We start from the raw sequence: 23,623 nt of genomic DNA on the forward strand, positions 1-23,623 counted from the left end.
CTGCTTCTGTATTGCTGGGAGCATATATATATGACACTTCCACGTACTCTCGACGACATAGTCGGTCGTCACCGTTGTTTTGATTGTTTTCGTCATCACGTGCTACGACGTTATCTCCTCGGCCCGCATAAGACCGGTCAGATGTACCTCTTCTTCATTCCTCTTTTTGGGTTGGGTTGATATCAGTAATTTATCTGTTTGATTTCTTTCATTGCCAAATAAAATCCTTCGCTCTCGCTCAAAAGTCAAGATGTCCACAGAAAACAAAGTGCAGATCCCGTATGGTGTGTATCTCGATCACTCAAACACAAGAGACTAGCTAACATGACTCTCGCATAGTCCGTCTTGGAACTTCTGGTCTCAAGGTATCAAGATTGATCTTGTAAGTTATCTATACACTCTTCCGCTATTGACATTACTGACCAGTCTATCTGTAGAGGTTGCATGTGTAAGTGTTCTCCTCACATCTGTGTTCAGCAGCTGAAATCAGCTCAATTGAAGCGTATGGAACACCCGAGTGAGTCTGCCAAATCATCTGTACCTTGTAGCTCGGCTAACCGAGGATTGTCAGATGGCAACAATGAGTACTCGATGAGAAGACCAGTATCGAACATATCAGATATGCTTACGAAGCTGGGATCAATACTTTTGAGTGAGATTCCATCCTATCCATACCAGAAGGCCATCGCTCACGGGGAACTCAGTACCGCAGATGTGTAAGTTCTGAAAATATGACAAGATTGGAAATCTAACAGAGGGGAACGATATAGGTACTCTGGAGGTGTGTCTGAGGAGGTACTTGGCAAAGCTATCAAGGAGATCGGTGTGAGTGATGCTCAATGCCACGATCACTGAAGTTCTGCTGATACATCTGACAGGCCCCAAGAGAGAGCATCGTAGTTCTCACCAAGGTAAGTCTCCGAGACTGCAATTCAGCAATTGCTGACATGGTCATAGCTTTTCAACCCTGTCATCCGACCAGGATCGGGAGCAAAAGTCGATCCCAACGGTAGAGGGCTTAGTCGAAAGGTGCGTGATTTGAGTGCAAGCCCAGCTGACAATGTAGCATATCTTTGAGGCTGTTCAAGCTTCTTTGAAGCGATTACAACTTGATTATATTGATGTACTACAACGTCATCGGTGAGTGCTGGATTACTCGCATACATCTAGAGATGCTGATCGACTGTTACAGATTCGACTACGATACACCTATTGCCGAGACGGTAAGGTCTTGATCCATTGATAATAGATACCAGGACTGATGTTGAATTCAGATGCAAGCTTTACATGATGTGGTTGAGAAAGGCTGGGTCAGATACATTGGAATGTCAAGGTGAGGCGTCTCTTTTACTACGCACTATGATTCAGAACTGAGCGGGAAATATACTATAGTTGCTGGGCCTACCAATTCCAGGCCATGCAAAGTGAGTCCATATGAAGGAGGTCCCAGTCAAATTGCTAACGGTTTACAATAGACTATGCGATCAACAACAAGTTGACCCCATTCATTAGCATGCAGAACTTCCACAATGCTGCGTATAGAGAGGAGGAGCGCGAGATGATGCCGACGCTCAAAGTGGGTATCATCCATACGTCTCAAGGCATATACAAACTTACATATACCCTTCAGCTGCTCAATGTCGGCTGTATCCCTTGGTCCCCCCTTTGTCGTGGTTTCTTATCTAGACCGTGGAACGCGGAAGAGACTGTGAGAGTTAAGACCGATGCGTGAGTAATCATTCAAGTGTATGAATTATCGCTGACCCAGCTATCTCATAGCAACTATAAAGGGCGGGGGCACGACAAACCTGATGATTCTCGTAAAGCCATCAACGAGCGGGTCGAAGAGGTTGCCAAGAAGAAGAGGATCAGTATGGCCCAAGTAGCACTGGCTTGGTCGTTGAGCAACGATTTCATCACTGCTCCTATAGTCGGTTCTACCAGTCTTGATAATTTGAAAGAGCTCATAGGTGAGTAGAAGACCTTCACTTCCACCGAAACAAAAGCTGAAAACAGATATAGGCGCTCTTGATGTCAAACTCACCCCTGAAGAGAAAGCTTACATCGATGAGCCATACGCTCCTAGGTCTATCGTAAGTCCTCTCATGGTGCTCTACTGTTCTCTCTCGCTGATTGTGGTTCGTAGTCTGGACATGTGTAAGAGGCATGAATGAATATGATATTGGTAGTCGCTAAATATAGTGAGGAATGAAGAGGAATGCAGTTATGCAGTCATCACCGTTCGCATGAAGCTTTGACAGAAGAAATCCATTCACACTCGTTGAGATCTTCCTATGATATCGTCTCCCCACTCCCCATGAAGCACATTCCTAGGAGCATTTCATCTCTTGGCTATTCAATCTGGTGACTGCCCAATCACGATGACCAGAGATCCGCATGACAAAGATAAGATCACGGCAAATTCCGCTTTTTTCCTATCACGAAATCGTTCGTCATCACATGTCAACGAGCTATCTCATGTTTAAGACCGGTTTTTCTGAGCGAAAGCACCTCATCGCTTGTTCATTACCAGAGACTATCAAGAGATTTATATAGTCATGGATTTCCTGTCAAGTGAAGGGATTTGAATGGCATGTAAAGTTAGATTAACATCGTTCAACTAGATCCAATATGTCTGCCGCGCTCGACGTTGACAATGTGGCTCCAACAAGCACCGAGGTTGCAATAAGCAAGCAACCCAAGCAGTCCCCCTGGCTGAGGTTCAGAAGTTTTATATGGGACAGTGACACCCATCTCAAGTTCCCCGCCGAAAGACGACTATTATGGAAGTTAGACACGGCGATGCTCTCATGTCTATGTCTAGGTGAGTTGACCGTTTTATTGTCAACCACATTCCGCTAAATCCTATCCCAACGACAGGTTTTTTCTGTAAATATCTTGACCAAAATAATCTCAACAATGCCTATGTCAGTGGATTGAAAGAAGAGCTCGGGTGGAACGGCAATCAACTTACGTGAGTGCAATCTTTCGCTAGGTGGCAGTTTGCTAAAGCGTAATTCAGCTATGCAACGTCGTTGTATACCGCCGCTAATGCCCTTATGCAAATACCATCGACTGTGAGTTGGTACAATGCCGATGTGATGAGTAATACGATGTTGACCGTATATCATGGCTCTGACAGTTGATCGTGCAAAAAGTCCGCCCTTCCTTATGGCTCGGTGGATGTGAAGTAGCTTGGGCAGCTTTCACGTGAGTGGCCGATCTACCGCATGAGCATGTTACTCGTAGTCCTCACATCTTGTGCAGATTCGCACAAGCAGGTGCTAAAAACGCGAGTACAATGTATGGACTTCGATTCTTAATCGGTATCTTCGAAAGTGCTTTCTTCCCCGTTGACCTTTATCTTCTGGTAAGTGTTTCACATGGCAATGAGTCATTGCATGGCTAATCGGTATCGTATGAAGTGATCACGGTATACTCCTACTGAGTTAGCCAAGAGGTGAGTTACCCAGCAGAACGACAACGCTGATCGACACAGGCCTGCAATTTTCCACTTTACCGCTCCCGCAGGTGTGGCCCTTGCTGGGTATATGCGTGAGCACTTCCTTCCTGTGTTTGGTTAATTCCACTGATGCTGAGCAGAGGCGGCGGTGTACAAGACTCTCAACGGACTTGGTGGGATGGAAGGGTGGAGATGGCTGTAGTAAGCGAATTCGGAATATGCACAGCTATCGGCCAAGCTGACATTATCGTCTTGCAATATTATTTGCGGAGTAAGTTCAAAAAGGAACCACAGGTTGGGTGATGGGCTGAGCAAAGCGATCGTCGCAACCAACAGATCATCACCCTTCCTTGCGGTTTACTCGTCTTCTTTGTTCTTCCCGATTATCCAACAACAGGGAAGAGATGGTATCTTACGGATGAAGAGTTCGAATTGGCTCAAGAACGAATGCGCAGGGTCAAGAGAGTTCAGTCGAACGGTCTTTTCAGTATATTAGTATTGAAGAAGATCTTCTCCAATTGGCGTAAGTCAGACATGCTCTTTTCATCTGGTATCATGGCGTACGTAGCTGACCCAGTCGCAAGATATCTACCTTCTCCCATTGACCTACATCTTTCATGGTTTGAGTGTGAGCGTTTCGCCCGGTATCTGGTAATGTAAGCTGACGCTTTCCCAGTGTGCCGGTTCCAGCTACTTTGGGATTTATCTAAGTGAGTTGAGGTTTGCATATTGTTTCATATTGTTTCAAAGCTCCGTTGACCTTTCAACAGAATCCACTAAGAAGTATTCCGTCGAACTCATCAATATTCTCCCCACCTTCATTTCCGTCATTCAGGCTGTCACCACACTGCTCTACGGATTCCACAGTGATTATACTGGGAGTAGATTCTGGTTCACCTTCGGTCCCATGCTTTACGAGGCGATCCCATGCGGTATCTTAGCGGTATGGCCGGAGAACTACAAGCTGAAACAGTTCGCCTTCATGACTCTCGGCGCACAGCTCGTGACAGCTGTGATCTACTCTTGGTGGTCCGAAATCTGTTCAGCTGATCCACTGGAAAGAGGTGAGCACCTTCTTTTTCGAGGGTCGAGTGTCGCTAAGGTCGTCTTGTTAGCTCTGGTTATTGGTATGAGTGACGGTCTGCAATACGTCATGAGTGCTTGGATCCCGCTCTTGATCTTCAAGCAAACGGATGCGCCTACTTTCAGAAAAGGTTTCCCAACGGACTTTGCTTGTGAGTGATGCACATGGTTGGGGGGTGGACCTGATACACCGCTCTCAGTCGTTCTCATTACTTTGGTCCTCCTGGTCCTTGTCAAGTTCCTGCATGAGAGGGAATTGAGGCACAAATGTAAGATCGACGAGGAATATGTGGATTCACCGGATATTGGAGGGGAGATCATTGACACCAAAGCCGTATAGGACGGTCAAAATGGTACTCTGAATAGCAGTCCAGTCGAAAGACTCAAGGTCTAAGATGGGATGTGAGGTCGGAAGGTACCATCAGCAACGGCATCTTCACCTTAGATCCAACGGAAGAGTTTATATCCATAAGCCTTGTAGAACTCGTAGAACGCTTCCCTTCGTATCATCTGCACCGAGTCCTGCATGTTTGTGCGGTTTTCGTATTCTAGTTATCCTATTTCTACGGTTTCTAAGCGTACATCCTGCAGTTGATAGATCATCGTATGTGCCAAATCTAAAGCAAACCAGGAATCGCATCTCCCGCTTTCGTCTCCTCGCCAATGTCTCCTCGAGCCACAGCTTGAAGTATAGGTTTCAGTTGTTGTGAGAAAGAGTCAAAAACACCGACAGGAAATGATCCGATTTTTGAGCAAATGGATATTGTCATGGAACCACCTTTTGTAGTTACGATCTGCAGGAACATGTCAGCTAAATCGCTGAAATGAGCACACGACTTTTACTCACGCTGACCACCGCACACCCGCCCATGGCCGAAGCCGCTTGACTGAAGTAGACATCTTGTATCTGCCCTGCTAATTTCCCGGACGTCGGTACGTCTATAATTCCAACGTTTGACACAGCTAGAGATAGTTTGTGAGGTCCGCTAGGATCATTGACCAATTTCCTAAGATACTCCTCCCATAAAGACGAGTCACCGTCCTCAGGTTGATCATCGTTGATCAACGCCAGTTTGCCCAAGGTCTTTCTCGCGACGACTTTCGTTTTGGGCTGGCGAAGCTCGGTGGAGAAATCTCGGACATGCTTCCAGAATAGTGTCGATTTATCAATCCGGTCGGTGGAGAAGTGGAAAGTTACATAGTTGCCTGTGGCTCGAGGATGGCCAAGATCCTCTCTTCTGTCAGACATAGGTACACTGGTGTCGAAAGTCCAAGCGGCTGTAGGTGTGATGGCACGATATAGAGCGACAAGACAGGCGATATGTATGACGGGGTGTATAGTAGGGATATCATGCCTCTTCCCTTCGGACAGTAAAGCTGACAGTTCCGACGGTGATAGGTCGAACTCACTGAACTGCTGAGGAGCGGTGACTGAATTATAATCAGCAGCGGGTTTCAGAGGGAATTTATTGTATGTCGGAGCAGGTGAAACGTATGACGTCGCTTGTTTAGTGATCGATTTGAGGTGTGAGCTAATGGTGGATGAGATAGGAGGTGCATCCTCATTCTCTGGCTTCAGATCCACCGTATCATCCAGCCGAGAGGGTAAGCCTTCAGGCTGGGAAGGAATTGGTGTACCCGAAAGGCTTCCTAGCAGATCTGTAAACAGGTTCCTGGCACCCAATCCATCACACAAAATATGGTCGATGAGTAGCACGATTCTGTCTCTTGGAGCACGAGTCGTAGAACCGGCGAAACGGTGAAGTTGAAGTCTCCACAAAGGCCCAGACGATGGATCGAAAATTTTTCCTTCAATGACACCTCTGTCCACTAGATCCGACAAGGTATTCTCTTCTTCCAGCTCTACAACCTTCACTATATCATCTGGGACTATGTTTGGCCTCTTCACATATCTAGGATTGCGAGTGATTCCACCTTCTACACCACAGAGCAGAATCGGATACGCATTGCTCAGTTTCACCACCTCCTTCTTGAGATCGTCTTCTGAGATCACATCTGCAGGCAGGGACGCGTGGTAGACGACTGTAATGGGCGATCCGACGTTGTGTCGGGATAGAGACCATCTCTCGCTGAGGCCTGGCGATGACTGTCAGCTATATAGAAGCGGATGGCAGTCGGACCCACCTAGTATTGGCGTCTCACGGACCATGCTGAATGATTAAGCAATCAAGTAAACAAAGCAAACAAAGAAACCTTGATCAACGCGACTCGAGTCATGCTATTTATGCGAAGCGGATGCAACTCGGCAATCTTGTCTCGGCAATTGACTGACTATACCCGCCTGACTGGCATCGATCTATCTACTGCGGCGAAAACGTGCAGTGGAGAAAGGGAAAGTCAGAGTGCAACCTCCATCGCAAGGAAAGCATGATCACGACCGGGTATTCTATTCAGTAGGAGCGCAATGAATATGCATGTAGACATACCGAAGCCGTATGGATATCTCTTGATCTTTGAATGTCCACGTCACATGCGCGTTGCCCCCCTTAGCTTGTATCCAGGTACGATTCCAGGTTATGCGGCAAAGATGTTTCCACCGACATTTCGATTTACCATCTCTGTTCATGTCAGCATTACTTATATGCGGTGTGGTAGCTCTCCTATCAATCCAGGAGTCATGGTCCGAAGAGTTATCTGCAATGAAGTTATATGTGAATCATATCGATGCGATGATAGGTGGACTTTGAAACCCCGAAAGTGTGTTTGAGTCATGTGTAGTAGATTTTCACATCCTTTTGTATTCTGTTGTCACCTTGAAAGAGCCTTTACAATTATTGTACACTATTCTCAAGATTGACCCTGGTAGATTGTAGACCTTTTTGTACGACTTAAATGCATCATAAACTATCTATTATGATGCTGTTTCCGATGCTAATTTCAAGCAAGCCTGTACTTGCTGCTCGGATATCGAATATCAGCTTGCCTTCTTCACATCATCTCCACAGAGTCTTCAACAATACTCACCTGCCCGTTGCAATTGGACACTGTCAGATCACCCCGATTACCACTCTGATTAGCCGCCAATTGGCACTGATCCATCTGCTTGTAACAACTGGCATTGAGAGCGTCAATCTCGAAATTATACCTCTGACCCGATGTAACCCATGTACCAGAACAGCCTATAAATGTTGCTAGGCGGTCAGCTGGTCCTTGACTACATATGACACGATGCCTGCCTACTCACCATAAACCGCAGGTGCGGCTATACCACCTAGCGCCCCAGTGAACATCTGTCGGTTATCTGAGGTGCTGCAAGATGGTGCCGCGTGTCTCTTAGCGGTTCTTGTAGCTTTTCTTTTGGATCGTTCGATCAACTGCAAATATGTCATGTCAGTGAATCTTCTAGCTTAAGGAATAAAGGAAGAGAGTAGCTCACCTCAGTACGGGTCACCTGTTTTAGCTGTACCGATGTGTTAGGAGCGACATGTCTCGCCGTGCGACGCTGAAGTAAGCCCGTGGGCTGAGCATTTATCGGCGAAGATAGTGATGAGAGCAATATAGATAGGATGAGTATGAGTGCACCGAGGTTATGAGCAGGAGAAACCATATTGAAGTGGATGTAAGTGATTTCTGAGATATCAGTTCAGCGGAGTGATTTGAGTGTTACGAAGACAAAGGTCACTCTTTCACTTCAGAGCCTCATTCCAGAGCTTTATATATGTCCTTACATGACCAGAAAGGCTATGCTTACTCTCTGTCCTTATAGATGTTGTATCACCCCAGAAAACATCGTTGTAGGGCTCAATGAGACATGTTTCCAGGCTGCTGAACAACCGCAGCTTGTCTCCATCCTCTCAATGGTCCTGTCATGATCCTTGTACAGCTTCCACCTCGACCACATCATCACTCTCTATCAACCTCCAGGGCAGTTTTGGATCCGTCCGAGTCGAAACATTGTCGAGTATGTTGGAGGGTGGGAAGACGTGCACTCCCTCCGGACGATGTAAACATGGAGGTCAGTCAGTGTTGTAGCTGAATGACAGATTTGTCTGTCAAAAAGGATTGGTGACCTGCACAGCTGTTTAGGGTATGTTGATCCCGCACCCTATTTAGCAGAAAGAGGTCGAATGTAGGTATAAAATACTGAACAACATCTAAACACTCAAGACTTGATCTTCAAGTGATAACCAGTTTCATCTCGGAAATATTTTTTTGAATCTTAGCAGACACGTGCACACTACATTATCCGAAACCTCCTTCCCGTAAAATCTCTTCCCTGGATACGTCACCCACCTGAGCTTTATGATTATAGTGGTTGACATGGTAACGAGCTACAGTATATTTTCTTCACCCTCGAGAAAAAGGGTCGGGCAATAAGAACGCAAATCCTTCTTGGCGCCTGCTGACTTTTCAGACAAGTGAAGACATAGGTGGTTGGGACAAGCCCGAGAATGGCGGATGCGGAATACTGTGTACATCCTGACGATCGTGTTCACAGGTTCTCACGAGATCTACCTGAACAGCTGTCCTCCACAGACCCTCTTTCCGTCTACCGTCCTGATTCTAGGGGTATGTCATTGGCTATACATGATTGTGAATACAGCTAAAATTTTAATCGGCCGATGCTGGATCCAGCTCTCCCATCACGAGCCTGACACCGATGCCATTCTTGAGGTATAGTGCATCTATAGTTTCCATTTGAGCAATACTATCTTCGGGTGTAATTGAATTCAATGTTTGGGTTCCCGTCCTCTGACTTTATAGACGAATGTTTCGAGTTGGTACCTATGATATCGCCTTAGCTGACATGCACCAATTTGTGTAGATGAACCCACCTATAGGTGGACCAGTGAGGATCGCACTTAGGTCCGTAGTTGTAATATTTTTGATACGTGGTATGCTTGGTGACTTTATCGTAGATCGAGATGTAATGAAACAAATGTGGCATCATGTGGTTGTAGAAGTAAATGGTAGCTTTCTCGCATTCTATCTCGATCGATGGTAATTCCCAAGCTCGAGGAATGACCACAGCTAAAAAAACCATATCAGCATTCGACGGCGTTATGGAAGACCTGCAGATTTCTTACCAAGATGAGGCTGGTTCATATCCATGTAGATCTTCGGATCCACAGTCTTCCCTCCTTCCAAATCAAATAGCAGATCCGCCCATAAAGCTGAATCAACCCTCTTATCTTTACTCCATGATTAGAAGTAGCACTAACAGCCGTTGCTTTTAATCCAGTACCAAGTAATGTCTGGTTATCTCCACCGACAAATTATCGAGTCGCGTGAAGCGCATAGGTCTCGTCCATCAAAGCTGCGTGATTGTCTCATCAGCTACTTGTGTTCCTCGAAAGTAGCAGTACTCACCTCTCCACCTAGAGAACATCGCCAACGTATATCACTCCCCGGTATTGTACCTTTGGGGATTGTCGTTCTCGCAAAGGTCCTCTTAATATCACCGAATTTTCCACTTGCGATCAAACTCTTGACGACATGAGCCGCAGGGTGAAATTGCCAATGGAAGGCTTCAACAACGATCTTCCCACATCTCTCGGCTTCTTCGAATACTCTTCTTGCTTCCAAGCCATTTGACGTGAATGGTTTTTCAAGCAAGACATGTTTCCCAGCTTGGAGCGATTTGATTGCCCACTCTCCGTGCAGGCCATTCGGAACGGAGATATCTAAAAAGAGGATTGAACTTGATATCCACGATCAGACAAATATTCACTCACAAACAGCTGCTATCTCCGGATAAGCTAGTAGCTCTTCGTAACATCCCATATGCCTTTTATATATTAAATTGCTTAGCAGCCTTCTGAGCGTCTTTGATATTCCTCGAAGCGACAGCTACAATCTTCCCTCCCGGATGTGTTTCGGCAGGGTGGATGATTGCAGCTGCATTGATCATAGCTGATCCACCGATGCTACCTAATTTGACTGCATCATCTTCTCTCCTCAGTGCTTTTACATCAGGTCAAGAGTAAAGCCATTGTTGCAAAAAGGTGGTTAGTTGAAGTACCATAGCCATGTTGGGCAATTACCTTGGCTTGTTAGTCAACCTTACAAGAATATGAGTGAAATGGATAGTGGAAAGCAAGCTTTACATGGGAGCGGGTTGCCACGATAAAATGACACCGATGAGGGCCGAGTACTCCTAAGTGTACAACTTACAGTAAATGGTCAGACGTCAGTTTGGCTATAACCTCTTATGACGTAGGAGTCTAGTGAGTACCCCAGGCGGTCTATCCCGAATGATCCAGTAGATGATGTGTAGTCGTCACAACGGATAATGCAATGGTGGTGATAAAGGGGAGGCCTGAGCATGCCATCCCATGCATGATGTGTTGTCTTCCTGATGATGTTCCCATGTATATAACGTTGGTGTAATCTTCGCGAACAGATGTTGAGAGGGACGAGGCCTTCGCTTGATCGAAGAGTAAGCTAGTCAGTCACACTTCATCCTCGGATCGGCGCTATGGAGACCGGTGTGAGCTGTTGATCTGTCGTACGCACACATTTGCCTTTCCGTGGGACTTGATTGGTAAGGTTGTGCGACATTTCTAAGCTATCATCGGTCCCACTAGCTAATCTCCCCTCGCTTGATAGTCATCACCGGTTATAGCCAAAATGCCGGTGAATGCTGGTCACAGATTGGAACCATACTCATAACATACTCTCTCCCATCTCCCCGTCTTCGCCCCATCAGGTGTCTACGGCATAATAATCGCCGAAATCAAACGGTAACGCCAAGAAAGTGAACTAATCAGCTGACCCCATCGTCCGGTCCCGGACCTTAATCATTCCCCCATGGTCCTCCACCTTAGGCTTTGTAGGGTTACCGACGGTATTGCAACCCTACGGTATTTGAAGTGATCATGTGTATTTTTGGTAACTTGGTACAAACTAAGTTCAGCAATCCTTGATCTTCCCACCACGCTAAATATACAAATGACAGCACCAAGAGGATCGGATCGATATTAATCCGTAGACCTAGCTGAATATAAAAGGGTCCCCATGCAGTATTAGGAGATCGGCTTCGTCCCCACATTTGGCTATCGCGACCCCACCATACAATTCAAATAGCAATACGAACGTACATTGATACAATGGATGACAAGCACGAGGTCCAGCATATGGAGTTGGAGGCTGGATCGACCAAGAATGAAGGTGGCCTTTACAACTACGTTCCTGGCAGCGACGAAGAAAAGCGATTGGTGAGGAAGATCGATAGACATCTCTTACCGATGTTGTGGATCATGTATGTCTTCAAGTAAGTTATCGCAATTTTAATCTAGTCTGAACCCATCCGTGAAGCTCGATAGGTCGAAGGAAGCAATGTGGCGGAAGATGGAGGGTCCTTTGACCTTCGTTTGATTGTTTTGACATCTTCCTCCGCTCGTCTTCATCACATATTCATCTCTTGCAGGCTTCTGGAATGGTTTAAAGCTGATAGAACAACTAGCTATATAGACCGCTCAAACATCGGTAACGCAAAGGTTGGGGGTATGCAGGCAGATCTGAAGCTCTCATCGTCAGACTATTCGCTGGTATTGTCCATCTTCTTTGTTGTGAGTACATGAGGTCTAATGCATCTGCCGATGAGAGTCAAAACATCTATCTGTACTTTGTTGACTTGACTGTGATGATATCAGGGTTATTTGCTCAACGAAGTGCCATGCAATATGATCCTTTCAAGATCCACACCGAGCATTTTCCTTCCGACAGTGATGGTATTATGGGGAGGGATGTCGATCGGAGCTAAAGGTGTCAACTCACTCGGTGGGATGGTAGCTTTTCGACTGGTACTGGGACTGGTAGAGGCAGGATTCTTGTGAGTATGCCACAAGAAATTGATTTTCGCATCCAGCTGATAGACCTTTCTTCTGCGTGTCAGTCCCGGAGTCATGCTTCTCATGTCTTGTTGGTACAAAGTGAGTCTACAGCCGTGACATGATTTTTGAACCTGCCCTGACATCTGTCTAGCCTGTGGAAATGTCGAAGCGAATTGCTTTATTCTATACCGCCTCTTTGGTCTCCGGAGCTTTCGGAGGACTTCTGGCAGGAGGTATCATCGAGGGTATGGAGGGTGTAGCAGGTACTCGAGGTTGGCAATGGTGAGCTTTCACTTTCACCAAGTGTCGTTGATCTGTCGCTGAGCTGTCGATAGGCTATTCATCATCGAGGGATTGGCAACGGTCGTCATAGCATGTGTGGCATATTTTGTTTTACCCAACTATCCCACTACGACCAAATGGCTCTCAGATTCCGAGCGAGAATTGGCAGTAGCTAGACTCGGAACTGGACGAGATGAAGAGGGAGAGCACATGTCGCACTGGCAGGCTTTCAAAATAGCCCTCAAGGATCCAAAGACATGGGTACGTCCAGTCCAATCACAGTTTAATCGAGTGTGGCACTAACGGGTTTTTGGATCAATAGGTTTTCATGCTCATCTACAACGTCTTAAACAGTGTTGGAACTATCTCGTACTTCTTCCCTACTCTCATGACCAGTTTGGGATACAAAGGTCGAAAGGCTCAGTTCATGACTACTCCGATCTACTGTGTTGCGCTCGTCATCTCGGTCATTAACGGTTGGAACGCCGACCGAACCGGTCAAAAGGCATACACCGTAATTGGCGCTTGTCTCTGCGGCATTATCAGCTTCATCATTTGCGTTACGGTCCATAACAATGCTGTCAGGTGAGTCTTGACTAGCCGTTTGATCTATCATCTCTCCTACAGAAAGAGCGATGCTGACAAGTGGCACCAGATACACCTTCATCTGTTTTGGAGGAGCGGCCATCTGGACCTCGGTTCCCATCTTCCTCAGTTGGATGGTGACCATGTTCGATGGAAGGGAGCCTCGTGCCATATCAATTGCTTTAATTAACGGTGTAGGGAATTTGAGTAGCGTCTACGGCTCTTTCTTCTGGCCTTCGTCTGACGCACCTCAATATGTGACTGGTTTTTCAATCACCACAGCTCTTATTGGATTTGCGGCGATTTTGGTAGCACTCGCTAAATGGAGGTACCAAGATAAAGGTTTTGCCGGCATCCCTCAACGGGGTACCAGGTGGTAGAGTGTCTGTGGAGCAGAGTAGAGTCTAGATGATGGTACATTTGAGTTAAGAGGTGAAAAGTCCTGTTCAAAAATGAAGTTTTCTTAAAATTGTACGAGCGTTGCTAGCTTCGGAAATTTGATGTAAAGTGTATGAATTGTATACATGATTTGAATGATGATAATATATATAGCTCACAAAGATCATAAGGCGGTGTCTCGAAAGAAAAATATGTTATATGTATACATGGCAGATTGATGATTTTGGAAATTATGGTTACGGAGAGAGTATATACAACTGGGAAGCTGTTCTTTTTAATATATTTTGGGAATTGACCATTGGTCTTTTGACCTTTGTAAGTGGATAGCACATCTCTCATCTTCAGCCTCGCTCAGCTTTGACTTTCTCTATAATGAAGATATCCAATAATTGTTAGTTTAGGGGTCGACGGGCAAGAGATCTGATATGTTTAAGTGAAGAGAGCACTCACTCTGTTTTTTAACCGAAGGTTTCTCATCTTCCGCCTCTAGACCACCTGCCACCTCGTACAAATCGGTAAATTCAGGTACTTCGTCTCTGACCCACGTCCATTGGATATATCCCTCCGACTGATTCTTAATCATATGTAAAAGACGTTCGTAGAGTACAAGATCGTTTTCTCGAGGATTTTGGGGTTGCCGATCTTGGCGATTGTAACCTGGTATTGGTGCAGATTCCAATCGCTGCCGTTCTTGGCGTAAGCTCGAAAGGGGTAACCCTGAAGGACTTGGGCATGGGGGATACTGCCTTTACCGCATGTATCGTTACCTTGACGAGCGAGAGCTTCGACCAGCAGACATGCACTGTAAAGATCGCATGGACCATTCGGACATGCGAAAGATCTTTTGCCAGTCGGGTGAGGAAGCAGATTGCCCATCAGTATTCTTTCGGACCATTGGGGCATCCCTGAAAGAGCGGGGATGTGTTTGCTTCGAGGACCGCTATACTTCCTGTGAAACACTTCGTATCCGAGTTTCTGCGTGGAATGTACAGTATAAATCAGCATCAATCTCCTTGAGTAATTATCATTGACAGACCTTTCGAGTGGCCAAATAAGCAAATAGCAGATCATCTGGCTCTACATCCCTCCAGATTCGAGCAATGGCTTTTTGGGGTCGAGAGATTATGAACCGATCGAAACGATCAGAAATGGTAGATTGCGACGAAATATAACCCCCAATCAATGATACACTCTGGGAAGACCTTAGTTACATCCCATTTGTAATTGACCTCGAATGTATATTGTTGTTGTTTAGCTTGGAGCTTATCTTCTTCGGTCAATGGAAGAATAACAGTCAGATACCTATGATGACAAAGATCTATTAGCAATATATTCTCGCCTCCGTTGAACGAAGTACACACCTATCGACATGTTTGACAACAGTCAGGAAATGGTTTTTCATATCTTCCTTGGTCTTGTGTCCATCGGCGAGAGCATGAAAAATCGCCAACAGGTCCGAAGCAGAATAAGGAAAAGTCAACCCTTTCTTGAGAAGCTTCCCGTCAGTGTCGGTATATTGCTGAAGCCACCAGGCATGTCGTTCATCCATCTGACCTTGGTAGGGAGTTCTCTTCCCGAACTCCTCGATGATGGTTGGTATTGAAAATCTCTATTGACAACTATGTCAGCTTCTAGTAAAGTAGAGTGAAAAAGTGAACAAAGTGATCGCCTCCGTTGTGGCCAGGCAGATCGAGGTCGTTCCTTCCCACTGGATGTAACGGCATGGCTGGGGAATCTACATTCATCATGGAACATGAGTATGATTCGACAAGGAGGGAAAGTGAAGGTGAAAGGAAGAGGATCAGAGAGGAAGAAGGTTGCCTACTCCTGATCCACTAGTGATCTTTGTTCAAGGAGAGACTCACAGCTGTTCGTTGGGTAGTTACACACACAACTTGATAGCCTCTGACGCCAAGTAATGCAGGAGTATAATTGAATTGGGTAGTTGAAACGAGAGACTGCGTACGGTAAAGAGGAAAAGCAAAGAAGGAAAGAGAAGAAGAAATTAGGAAAAGTCGGAGGGTATATATACTTGTCGGTAAGCGTATGTCAAGTTCAGTCAGACAAACGGCACAGACCTCTCAAGTGATGTCAATTTGACTTGAAGTCCAAAACAAGGGACAAAGCGTTTATCCTTTCCTCAGGAGGATAGTTGAAAAGGATATTCAAGATCATCATGGAGATCCCATGCATCCCAAATATGGGTTGACATTCATAATTCCTCGCCAGTCAATAATCTCTCAGGCCTGATAATGGTCCGACGATCGCTGGAGCGTAGGTATTGTCTATCATCCTGGTCAATATGGTGTGGGCCACCTCCGTGCAGCTTTCCAGTATCTGCTTGATTGAATATCTGTAAGAAAGGTAGATCAGATTCGCAGTCAATATTCAGTCAGTGTTAAAACCATCAACTGAACTCATGAGTGCATACACCATATTCAGTCAATACTCCGTCCTATGCTCCGAGTGTCAGACACCCACTCGACCTGTGTACATAGACACTGTGTGTTTCACAAAGGATCTAAAAAGACACCCCCTCGCCCTCACCTTCTGTATCTCACCCAACATTGCGAAGGACAGGGTGCATGTCCTCACGTGATATATAACATCACCACCGCCAAAAAGAAATTACTATCTTTGATAATCTTACTACGCGTCGTACTTTCTATCATTAGCGTAGCATAGCAACAGCGAGGAATGTGAGACGAAGATATTCCCACACCACCCCTTTGCATTCATGTCGCCCTCAGCTCATTCAGATAGAAGCACGAAGAACAGCGACCACTGACAGAAGCCTCAAGCCAATACTGTCAGATCGGACCATTATGCCTGCCCGCAAAGCCAAAGCTAACCCCATCCGACTCCCCTTGACCGAAAAGGACACCAGCTCTCTCGCCAATGTACCTCATCCTGCCAAGTCCGCCGCAACATCCGCCAAAGGCAAGAAGAGGGACATTGACTCTCTCATGGACGCAGCCAACGCAATCGTATCAAATGAGAACCAGAACCAACCTAAACCTGGTCCTAAATCAATCATCAAGCGAGGAGAGATATTTGATCCTGATCAACATCCCAATGGATTCATAATGGTGGGTTCCATCCCTGAGGCGGACATAGCAGAATTAGAGGATTCTTCTTTAAATATGTCAGATATGTCAGATGAGGATGAGGATGAGGACGATCTGATGTTGAATATCATCAAATATTCACCTAGTCAGATTAGAAATAAGATACGATCGTTTATCAATTCCGGTGAAATGAAGGTGTATCAATTTTGCGATGCTATAGGAGTCAGTAATGGTTCCTATCAGAGGTTTATGAAGGAGAGTGGACAGAAGGGACAATGGAGTGATACGTATGCTGGAGCACATATGTTTTTCTTAAAGAGGGAAAGGATGGGAATCAAGATACCACGCAAAAAGAAGAACGATAATACTCCTGCGAGCAAGAAAGCCAAGACGACTTCGATCGATCAAGATAGAACCAAGATGAAATCTCCGTCTAAGAAAGATTTAGAAGATGAATATGATGTTAGTTCAATTACACTTGATGGAGAAGACAAACCAGGTGGAATAGCAGTGTACGATACGTGCGATGATGTTCGGACGAAGATCAATGCCCATCTTAGGAAACCTGGAGTCACAATGGCATCGTTCAATCGAGCTATTGCAAGAACTTATAAAAAACAAGTCCCATCTCAAGAAGTGACTATTCAACATAAACAGCTTAAAGATTTTTTGGAGAAACACGGGTCCAGATCTGGCTGTACTTCTAAAGTATTTTACGGGTCGTATATATACTTTGAAAAATTAAGGATCAAACAGAATAAACCGAAGTCCAAGAAAAGAGAAGAGATGGAGAAGATGCATGGTACGAAAGGATTGGATATAAAGACGGATCAGAATCACATGCATTTCTGGGGTATGGAAGGTGAAAGTTTCCATGAAGATAGTTATGGAAGGACCAATTTGATCAGTGGTCGAGGAAGAAAAATGATAATTTAACTTCAAAATTGTAGTGAGTTGGTTTCTGATTTTTTAGTCAATTAAATTAAATGATCAGCCATGTCGTCAAACAACTTGACATGCGTTTGGAATTGAGAACTGACACGATACCATGCTTTTAATAGAATCATCGAGTAGTACTCAATGGGATTTGATTTTTCATGATGTGCTATCAAAACATGACGAATAGTCGGAAGAAGACTCAAAAGCAATGTTAAATCAGTAAGAAGCAAAGTTCGATGATGTACTGTATATTTTGTAAGAATCTAGTCGGAATGTCAAAAGTATTCACCATATGAAACCAAAAGAAGTAGGCGATCTGTGTGCAAAAGTAGACTTTTTTGTTCTGTAAGCGCTATGATACATTGTATAGTACATCGCATCTATATATCTATAAGTATATTGTATTTATGCTCAGCAGAAAGGAAGACGAGGTCATCTTCGGCGTGTATATGGTATACTTAGCATTGTCTTGCTTGTGATATATCCACTATTCCCGGAACATGGTGCCGAAGAAGCAACACTCCATAGTGTATGTTATGTTGATGAGATTAACCCAAAACATTGCAATCCCAATATTACCATCCCCCAATCCTTCCGCCCTCGTCAAACCAGATATCTTCAAACCCATCAAACACGCCTCCTTCCTCCTCTATCACGCTGATGGTCTTGGGCCACTCCACATCCCTTATTTCCTGAGGGGTATGGTCGTGCCAATCTAAATCCAGACACATCCCACGAGCTTGACCCATGTAGACCCATGAGTGGGCGTAGTTTAATGATGGGTTCGAGGCGTAATCATTTGACATTCGGCGCTGTACCGATCACCTTTGGATATCAGTACTTGCAAGTAAAGTCGAGTAGGAATAGGAAACTTACGATATGTGTGAAGAGATTACCTTTACCTAGTCCACTTGATCCGAGGTGTTTGAGGAGATTACTGCGAAGATCAGACGAATTAGCGTGAGCAAGGTGGGATATCGTATGGGACGGTAGCCGCAGTGTGAACTGGAACTCACGAATGTACAAACAACGGAGGTGGCCTGGTGAATCCTTCTGGAGTATCTAAATCATGTTGAAGGACGGAACTGTCACATAGTAAACAAAACAGGTGTTATCAGCATCGACCTTGGTATTGATTTCAGGTTCTCCTAATATTGTCACTCACTGTCCACAGAACCTCCCACCTTCATAATCATTCTTAACGCCCAACGCACTCATCCATCTAGGTGAAACCCCAAATGGAATATCCAATATCCTGAAAGCCCATCTGAACGTATCTTTATCACCTCCGCACATGTGGAACCAGAACTCCCTTTCATTCATCATCTCACTAGCTATGATCAATGCAACAAGGTTCAAACCCGAGTTCCCAGCTTTATCAATGACTATCTGACCTGATTCAAATGTCCAAAGATCCAACGAACAGGTATCACCGACCAGACGCCAGATGGCATTATCAGGATGATCCTTTGAGAGATCTGGCCAGAATACAGCTCGACCGTTGGATTTGTAGATGGGCGAATCGAATAGGTGCACGGGGGAACGTAAAGGGACGTTGTCGGAGTCTAGGTAGAGGACTTCTCGGAAGGAAGATTGAACGAGAGCGAGTCCTTTGATCTGCCAATTCTACTCGAACAGACCGTGGTCATATGTCAACGATTTGCAACCCATCACATCATGATATACACGATTTAACTCACCTTCCATACACCGGAAACCTTCTCTAAGCCCTTGGCTTCCCTCAACGTCGCTCCGAGCGCTTCAATCTCGTCCCGTTGACCCCTATCACTGAGCTCATCGGAATAATGGAACACCTCGATGGGCAGGTCGACACCGAGTCGACGGAGGTGCTTGATGGCTGTGATAGTTCGGAGGGTGGTGTCCTGTATTAGTGGACTGTGTCAGCATTGAAGGAGACACGAAGACCCAAAGGAGCAAAGACAAGGTAGATGTGGGAGAGGGGAGACGAATTGAAGGTGGATAGACGAAAAAAAGCCAACGACGCAAGACGGATTGAAGACGAAGATTGGATTCAGAGGACTCACTTGATTACCACCCGTCAATACTATTCCTCTCCCTTTCCCAGTCATCCCATCCTTCCTGCCTATGATCTCCTCGCCGTTGTTCAACTTATCTTCCAGCCATCTGATCAATCCCGCACGTCTACTAGCTATCTCCTGCGCAGTCACAGTCTCTATCCAGAACTGCGCATCTCCATTATATTGATCTGGATTGACCAACTTATCACTCAATTCCCTTGGACATCCCTCGTAGTTGTCTTCTTTTGCTTCGTCATGTGACTGTATTGGTCGATGGAGAAAATCATTGAGTCTGGAGGATAGAAGGTGGTACGTTGGATTATCGAATATAGTCGGAAGTGTTAGAGAAGGGATATATTCAGAGTAAATTGATGGTAATTCTTTCAAAACGGGTTTTTCATATATTATCTCTTCTTCTTCTTCCTGGACTTCCTCCTCTTGTATATATGTATCTTCATTCCCATTAGATAATGACGTCGTCGTTGATGGACCACGTAGTATCATACCATTTTGACCTCCCGACCCACTAAATGTGTATAATAGCGATATCAACAATATCATCAATATCGCATATCCCAATGGCGTAGGATGGAAATTCCTTTTGATCATTTTCCTAATCCACCGTTTACGCCTGGTACTAGAGGTGATAGGTGATATAGGAGGAGGCGAAGGTAGGAATTCGTATATGAATGGATTAGAAGGTGAAGGCAAGGCGAAAGTACCGCTATCTGGTGTAGGTAACAATTCGCTTGATTCTCCTTCTCTTTCTCCTTTATTACTCGTCCCCGAGAAAGAAGGTGATCTGGCTCTGATGTTGGGTATATCAAGGGAGGAAGGTGAATAGGATAGATCGATATGTAAGTTATGATTATTTTTGGGATGATGATTTCTTTTATTTACACTTGAAGTAGAAAGGGAAGACATGTTGATACACCCAAGTGGTAAGGTACTAAGACATATCAATGGTGAGACATGCTAAGTTTAGACTACTGCTACTGCTGCTGCTGCTGCTACGATGACTGCGCATATCAATTTGGTGATACAGATGAACGAACAGATGAAAACAGCTGCATATGGCAATAGCAGTCAGAAGACATCAAATTATGAACAGATCCAAATGTATTGCTGCGCTGCTGCGGTAGTTGCTTTGCTTCACTTTGCACCTTCTGCGAGGGTTATGACACAAGGTATACTCGAGTAACGACGTATAACATAATCCAACACGATGACGACGGGAAATCAGCAAGATTCTCAATTTACGATCTCAGGGATCCAGAACCACAACCTTAACGTAACAGATCAGAAAAAGGGGTCAAAAAGAAAAGCTAAAATCCAGAGATGCGGTAACATGTACACCTGTATTCGCATACGTTCTATAAGATACACAAGTCCTGATGGAAGATCCCAAAACCATATCTAAAGACTTTACAACCCAAACCTTGTGCCCTGTCATCTAAATACCGTTCCCCGTTCCTACCCCAGTACCACCATTTAACACCGTAGGATCTTCATCACTCTTCGCTAGATGTTCCAGGAACTCATCGACGTTGAAATCCGGGTCGATCAACTGTTCACCCACACCTGCACCAGTACCACCTGCATTATCCATGTTATGGTTGACAGGTAAAGGGTCCAGACCATGGTTCGTACCATTGGGCAAATCCAATCCCATCGAACGGACCAACGAATCTATACTCTCCTGTAATTGGTCTACCCCTCCGTTCACACCCACAGCATCTTGATACGATTTCATCAGATCGTTCGTATTCTGCATCAAGCTGTCTTGATTCGGTAACGGGGAGAACAAGGCTAATGTCGGATCTAATGAGGTGTCTCCAGTACTTGGATAATTCGCCTGCTGAGGTGTAGGTGTCGGCGTGGGTTTGGTCGACTGAAGTGCTTGACCTTGGACGGAATTATTCAGCGAATTTAAAAACATCTGAGCGGCTGCTGGAGATTGGATCAAGGACCCGATGGTAGTCTGCAATAACGACGGGTCGAGATTGTATGCTGATGCTGCGGCTTCCGCGGAAGTAGGCGAGAGAAGGGGTTGGGATGAAGTAGGGTTGAGGTTGAGTTGTTGGTTGTATTGAGGGTTAGGAGCGTTGTACCGAGCAAGTGCGTTGTTATCGTTGGGGAGTAAGTGGTCGGTATCGGATAAGGGGGACAGATGGTTCGTTCCTAATGTCTGTTCCGCTCCGGGTGTGAGCCCCTTTGAAGCTGCTCTGGACGTTCCGGTAGGTGTCGAGGAATCATCTTCGATGGGGAGAGTGGTGAATCGCTGAGCGGAAGATGACCATGATTCAGGGGTTGTAGCCGCTCGTTTAAGAGATGGCATCGAGTAGGCTAAGTCATTCATCGTTGGTCAACATCTACTGAGCAGGTAGTTATACGTCCAGATTCGAGTGGAATGCCCACTCACTCGACCCAATCTCAACCAATCTATCATCATCATCTTCCTCTTCAACCAGACCACTCTGAATCATCCTATCTAGTCCCAACCTTTTCCTTTTCTTAGCACTTCCCGTCACGTTCTCCTCTGAATTACTATCCTCTCTAGGTCGACCCAAACCACCTCGTTTCATAGCTTCCTTCAAACCTTTCAGTCCTTCTCCCTGAGTCCCAAACAACTGTTCAAGGAACGAAACGATCAGATCGATAGTTTCACCATGTTTCCTCTGTTTCTCCTGAGTCTCATAAGCTTGTCTCCACAACGCTTCGTTGGACGCTTGTAATTTCCTCAAATCGGCTCCTATTGTAGCTTGGGTCTGTCTAATAGCCGCTATACCCGAATGAATAGCGTTGATATCTAATACCTGTCCGGAAGGTCCGACTAGTTGATTCGCCTCGCCCTCGACTGACCCATCGGTGATCAGGTATTTACCTTGAGGGGCGGTCGGTGTGGATGTAGAAGCAGCAGCAGTGGCCTGGGTGGCAGAACGGGTGTTGAGTGATCCAGAACCGGTCGAAGGTGCTGGTGTCGGATTGCCCGGTCGATTGTTCTTACGAGTTACCTTGACGAGTAGGTCGGGTTGACCACGTTTGAAGAATGGATTAGCGAATTCCCATAATTCGACGGGAGTCTCGTTCTTCAAAGCGCCAGACTGGAGGTGTGGTACTTTGTCTGTAGGGGTCAAGGTGGATTAGTTGGGTTTTGTACCACTGATTAGCATGTCAACTTACGGAAACCATACCTGTTGAAACTGGTATTAGCGCAATTCGTCAATTATGCATATATGTTCACTCACATATTCAGCTGTCTCACAAAACTGGAAAAGTTGGAATGCTTGAACCATCTAGGTAATAACTCCCTTCCAAACTGCTCAGCATTCGGTACTAGAGCAAATGAGAGTTAGCACTGACCCGACTATCTTCTAAATTCCCCCTTCTACAAATCCCGATTATACTTTCAAGCGCACCAAACACTCACCAAAAAAACTATCCCCGTTATCCGCCCAGTATATCAACTCATTCACCGACTCATCACTGACCATCGTATACAGCTTATTCAAAAACGCAGGTACCTTGAGTACTTCGCCATTCTCATCCAGACTCATGCCCGGTTTCGATACACCCGTGCTCGTTGAGGTTGATATAGTAGGCAGAGGGTTGATGGATCTGAGTGGTGAGGGAGGTTCGGATTTGGGTGAGGTCGACGATACGGTCGATACGATGGATGATGGTTTGGATGGACCTGCTACGGCGTACAGGTTGGTTGTCATGTCCAACGTGAATGACAGAAAGGAAGGCCTGGTCGAGGAATGTCGGCAAGGTAACGATCCTTGCTGAGCTGTGTGGGGAGGTTTCCCTTCTGACTGTATGTATATCCCAGTTTTCCGGCCAGAGACTCTTGCAGTGAGGTATGATACTATAGTGGATGTTGTATGATGTTGCGATGATATGGTAAAACATGGATGAATGCTGTTGAGTTGAACATACGAGTACTCTTGGATCTCTGCAGACGTAATT

The 23,623-nt window shown here is 45.5% G+C and overlaps 11 protein-coding genes across 11 annotated transcripts; 4 read left to right on the top strand and 7 right to left on the bottom strand.

Moving 5' to 3' along the window:
* Positions 1-250: 250 nt before the first annotated feature.
* On the top strand, positions 251-2,174 carry I203_107841 (uncharacterized protein; the record flags this gene model as incomplete). Its single annotated transcript, XM_065518267.1, has 16 exons — positions 251-284; positions 340-382; positions 438-517; positions 572-716; positions 771-825; positions 879-911; positions 958-1,029; positions 1,100-1,140; positions 1,193-1,223; positions 1,275-1,333; positions 1,393-1,424; positions 1,476-1,576; positions 1,631-1,728; positions 1,780-1,970; positions 2,023-2,086; positions 2,147-2,174. 16 exons carry the CDS (start codon positions 251-253, stop codon positions 2,172-2,174), a joined length of 1,107 nt encoding a protein of 368 aa, XP_065372632.1.
* A 457-nt stretch (positions 2,175-2,631) lies between these two features.
* I203_107842 (uncharacterized protein) lies at positions 2,632-3,428 on the top strand (the record flags this gene model as incomplete). Its single annotated transcript, XM_065518268.1, has 6 exons — positions 2,632-2,824; positions 2,881-2,974; positions 3,023-3,077; positions 3,143-3,210; positions 3,268-3,370; positions 3,426-3,428. The coding sequence occupies 6 exons, from the start codon at positions 2,632-2,634 to the stop codon at positions 3,426-3,428; spliced, it is 516 nt and encodes a 171-aa protein (XP_065372633.1).
* A 1,735-nt stretch (positions 3,429-5,163) lies between these two features.
* On the bottom strand, positions 5,164-6,716 carry I203_107843 (uncharacterized protein; the record flags this gene model as incomplete). Its single annotated transcript, XM_019151383.1, has 3 exons — positions 5,164-5,340; positions 5,394-6,643; positions 6,692-6,716. The coding sequence occupies 3 exons, from the start codon at positions 6,714-6,716 to the stop codon at positions 5,164-5,166; spliced, it is 1,452 nt and encodes a 483-aa protein (XP_018999278.1).
* Positions 6,717-7,418: 702 nt separating this feature from the next.
* I203_107844 (uncharacterized protein) lies at positions 7,419-8,114 on the bottom strand (the record flags this gene model as incomplete). Its single annotated transcript, XM_019151384.1, has 4 exons — positions 7,419-7,463; positions 7,532-7,686; positions 7,752-7,881; positions 7,944-8,114. 4 exons carry the CDS (start codon positions 8,112-8,114, stop codon positions 7,419-7,421), a joined length of 501 nt encoding a protein of 166 aa, XP_018999279.1.
* Positions 8,115-9,118: 1,004 nt separating this feature from the next.
* Positions 9,119-9,619, bottom strand: I203_107845 (uncharacterized protein; the record flags this gene model as incomplete). The annotated part of the gene is made up of 4 exons (XM_065518269.1): positions 9,119-9,175; positions 9,265-9,292; positions 9,343-9,538; positions 9,595-9,619. The coding sequence occupies 4 exons, from the start codon at positions 9,617-9,619 to the stop codon at positions 9,119-9,121; spliced, it is 306 nt and encodes a 101-aa protein (XP_065372634.1).
* A 164-nt stretch (positions 9,620-9,783) lies between these two features.
* On the bottom strand, positions 9,784-10,291 carry I203_107846 (uncharacterized protein; the record flags this gene model as incomplete). Its single annotated transcript, XM_065518270.1, has 3 exons — positions 9,784-9,824; positions 9,874-10,191; positions 10,243-10,291. The coding sequence occupies 3 exons, from the start codon at positions 10,289-10,291 to the stop codon at positions 9,784-9,786; spliced, it is 408 nt and encodes a 135-aa protein (XP_065372635.1).
* A 1,325-nt stretch (positions 10,292-11,616) lies between these two features.
* On the top strand, positions 11,617-13,589 carry I203_107847 (uncharacterized protein; the record flags this gene model as incomplete). Its single annotated transcript, XM_019151386.1, has 8 exons — positions 11,617-11,780; positions 11,937-12,078; positions 12,163-12,341; positions 12,405-12,441; positions 12,494-12,624; positions 12,678-12,885; positions 12,947-13,209; positions 13,280-13,589. The coding sequence occupies 8 exons, from the start codon at positions 11,617-11,619 to the stop codon at positions 13,587-13,589; spliced, it is 1,434 nt and encodes a 477-aa protein (XP_018999281.1).
* Positions 13,590-13,949: 360 nt separating this feature from the next.
* Positions 13,950-15,332, bottom strand: I203_107848 (uncharacterized protein; the record flags this gene model as incomplete). Its single annotated transcript, XM_019151387.1, has 6 exons — positions 13,950-13,975; positions 14,059-14,144; positions 14,216-14,583; positions 14,820-14,910; positions 14,970-15,217; positions 15,318-15,332. The coding sequence occupies 6 exons, from the start codon at positions 15,330-15,332 to the stop codon at positions 13,950-13,952; spliced, it is 834 nt and encodes a 277-aa protein (XP_018999282.1).
* Positions 15,333-16,433: 1,101 nt separating this feature from the next.
* On the top strand, positions 16,434-17,612 carry I203_107849 (uncharacterized protein; the record flags this gene model as incomplete). Its single annotated transcript, XM_019151388.1, has 1 exon — positions 16,434-17,612. One exon carries the CDS (start codon positions 16,434-16,436, stop codon positions 17,610-17,612), a length of 1,179 nt encoding a protein of 392 aa, XP_018999283.1.
* Positions 17,613-18,190: 578 nt separating this feature from the next.
* On the bottom strand, positions 18,191-20,578 carry I203_107850 (uncharacterized protein; the record flags this gene model as incomplete). Its single annotated transcript, XM_019151389.1, has 6 exons — positions 18,191-18,427; positions 18,492-18,552; positions 18,632-18,700; positions 18,781-19,241; positions 19,316-19,498; positions 19,661-20,578. The coding sequence occupies 6 exons, from the start codon at positions 20,576-20,578 to the stop codon at positions 18,191-18,193; spliced, it is 1,929 nt and encodes a 642-aa protein (XP_018999284.1).
* Positions 20,579-21,107: 529 nt separating this feature from the next.
* On the bottom strand, positions 21,108-23,376 carry I203_107851 (uncharacterized protein; the record flags this gene model as incomplete). The annotated part of the gene is made up of 5 exons (XM_019151390.1): positions 21,108-22,000; positions 22,077-22,778; positions 22,838-22,848; positions 22,903-22,990; positions 23,085-23,376. The coding sequence occupies 5 exons, from the start codon at positions 23,374-23,376 to the stop codon at positions 21,108-21,110; spliced, it is 1,986 nt and encodes a 661-aa protein (XP_018999285.1).
* Between the last annotated feature and the right edge of the window lie 247 nt (positions 23,377-23,623).

Source organism: Kwoniella mangroviensis, chromosome 3, assembly GCF_000507465.2.
Source record: "Kwoniella mangroviensis CBS 8507 chromosome 3, whole genome shotgun sequence".
NCBI classification, from domain to species: Eukaryota; Fungi; Basidiomycota; class Tremellomycetes; order Tremellales; family Cryptococcaceae; genus Kwoniella; species Kwoniella mangrovensis.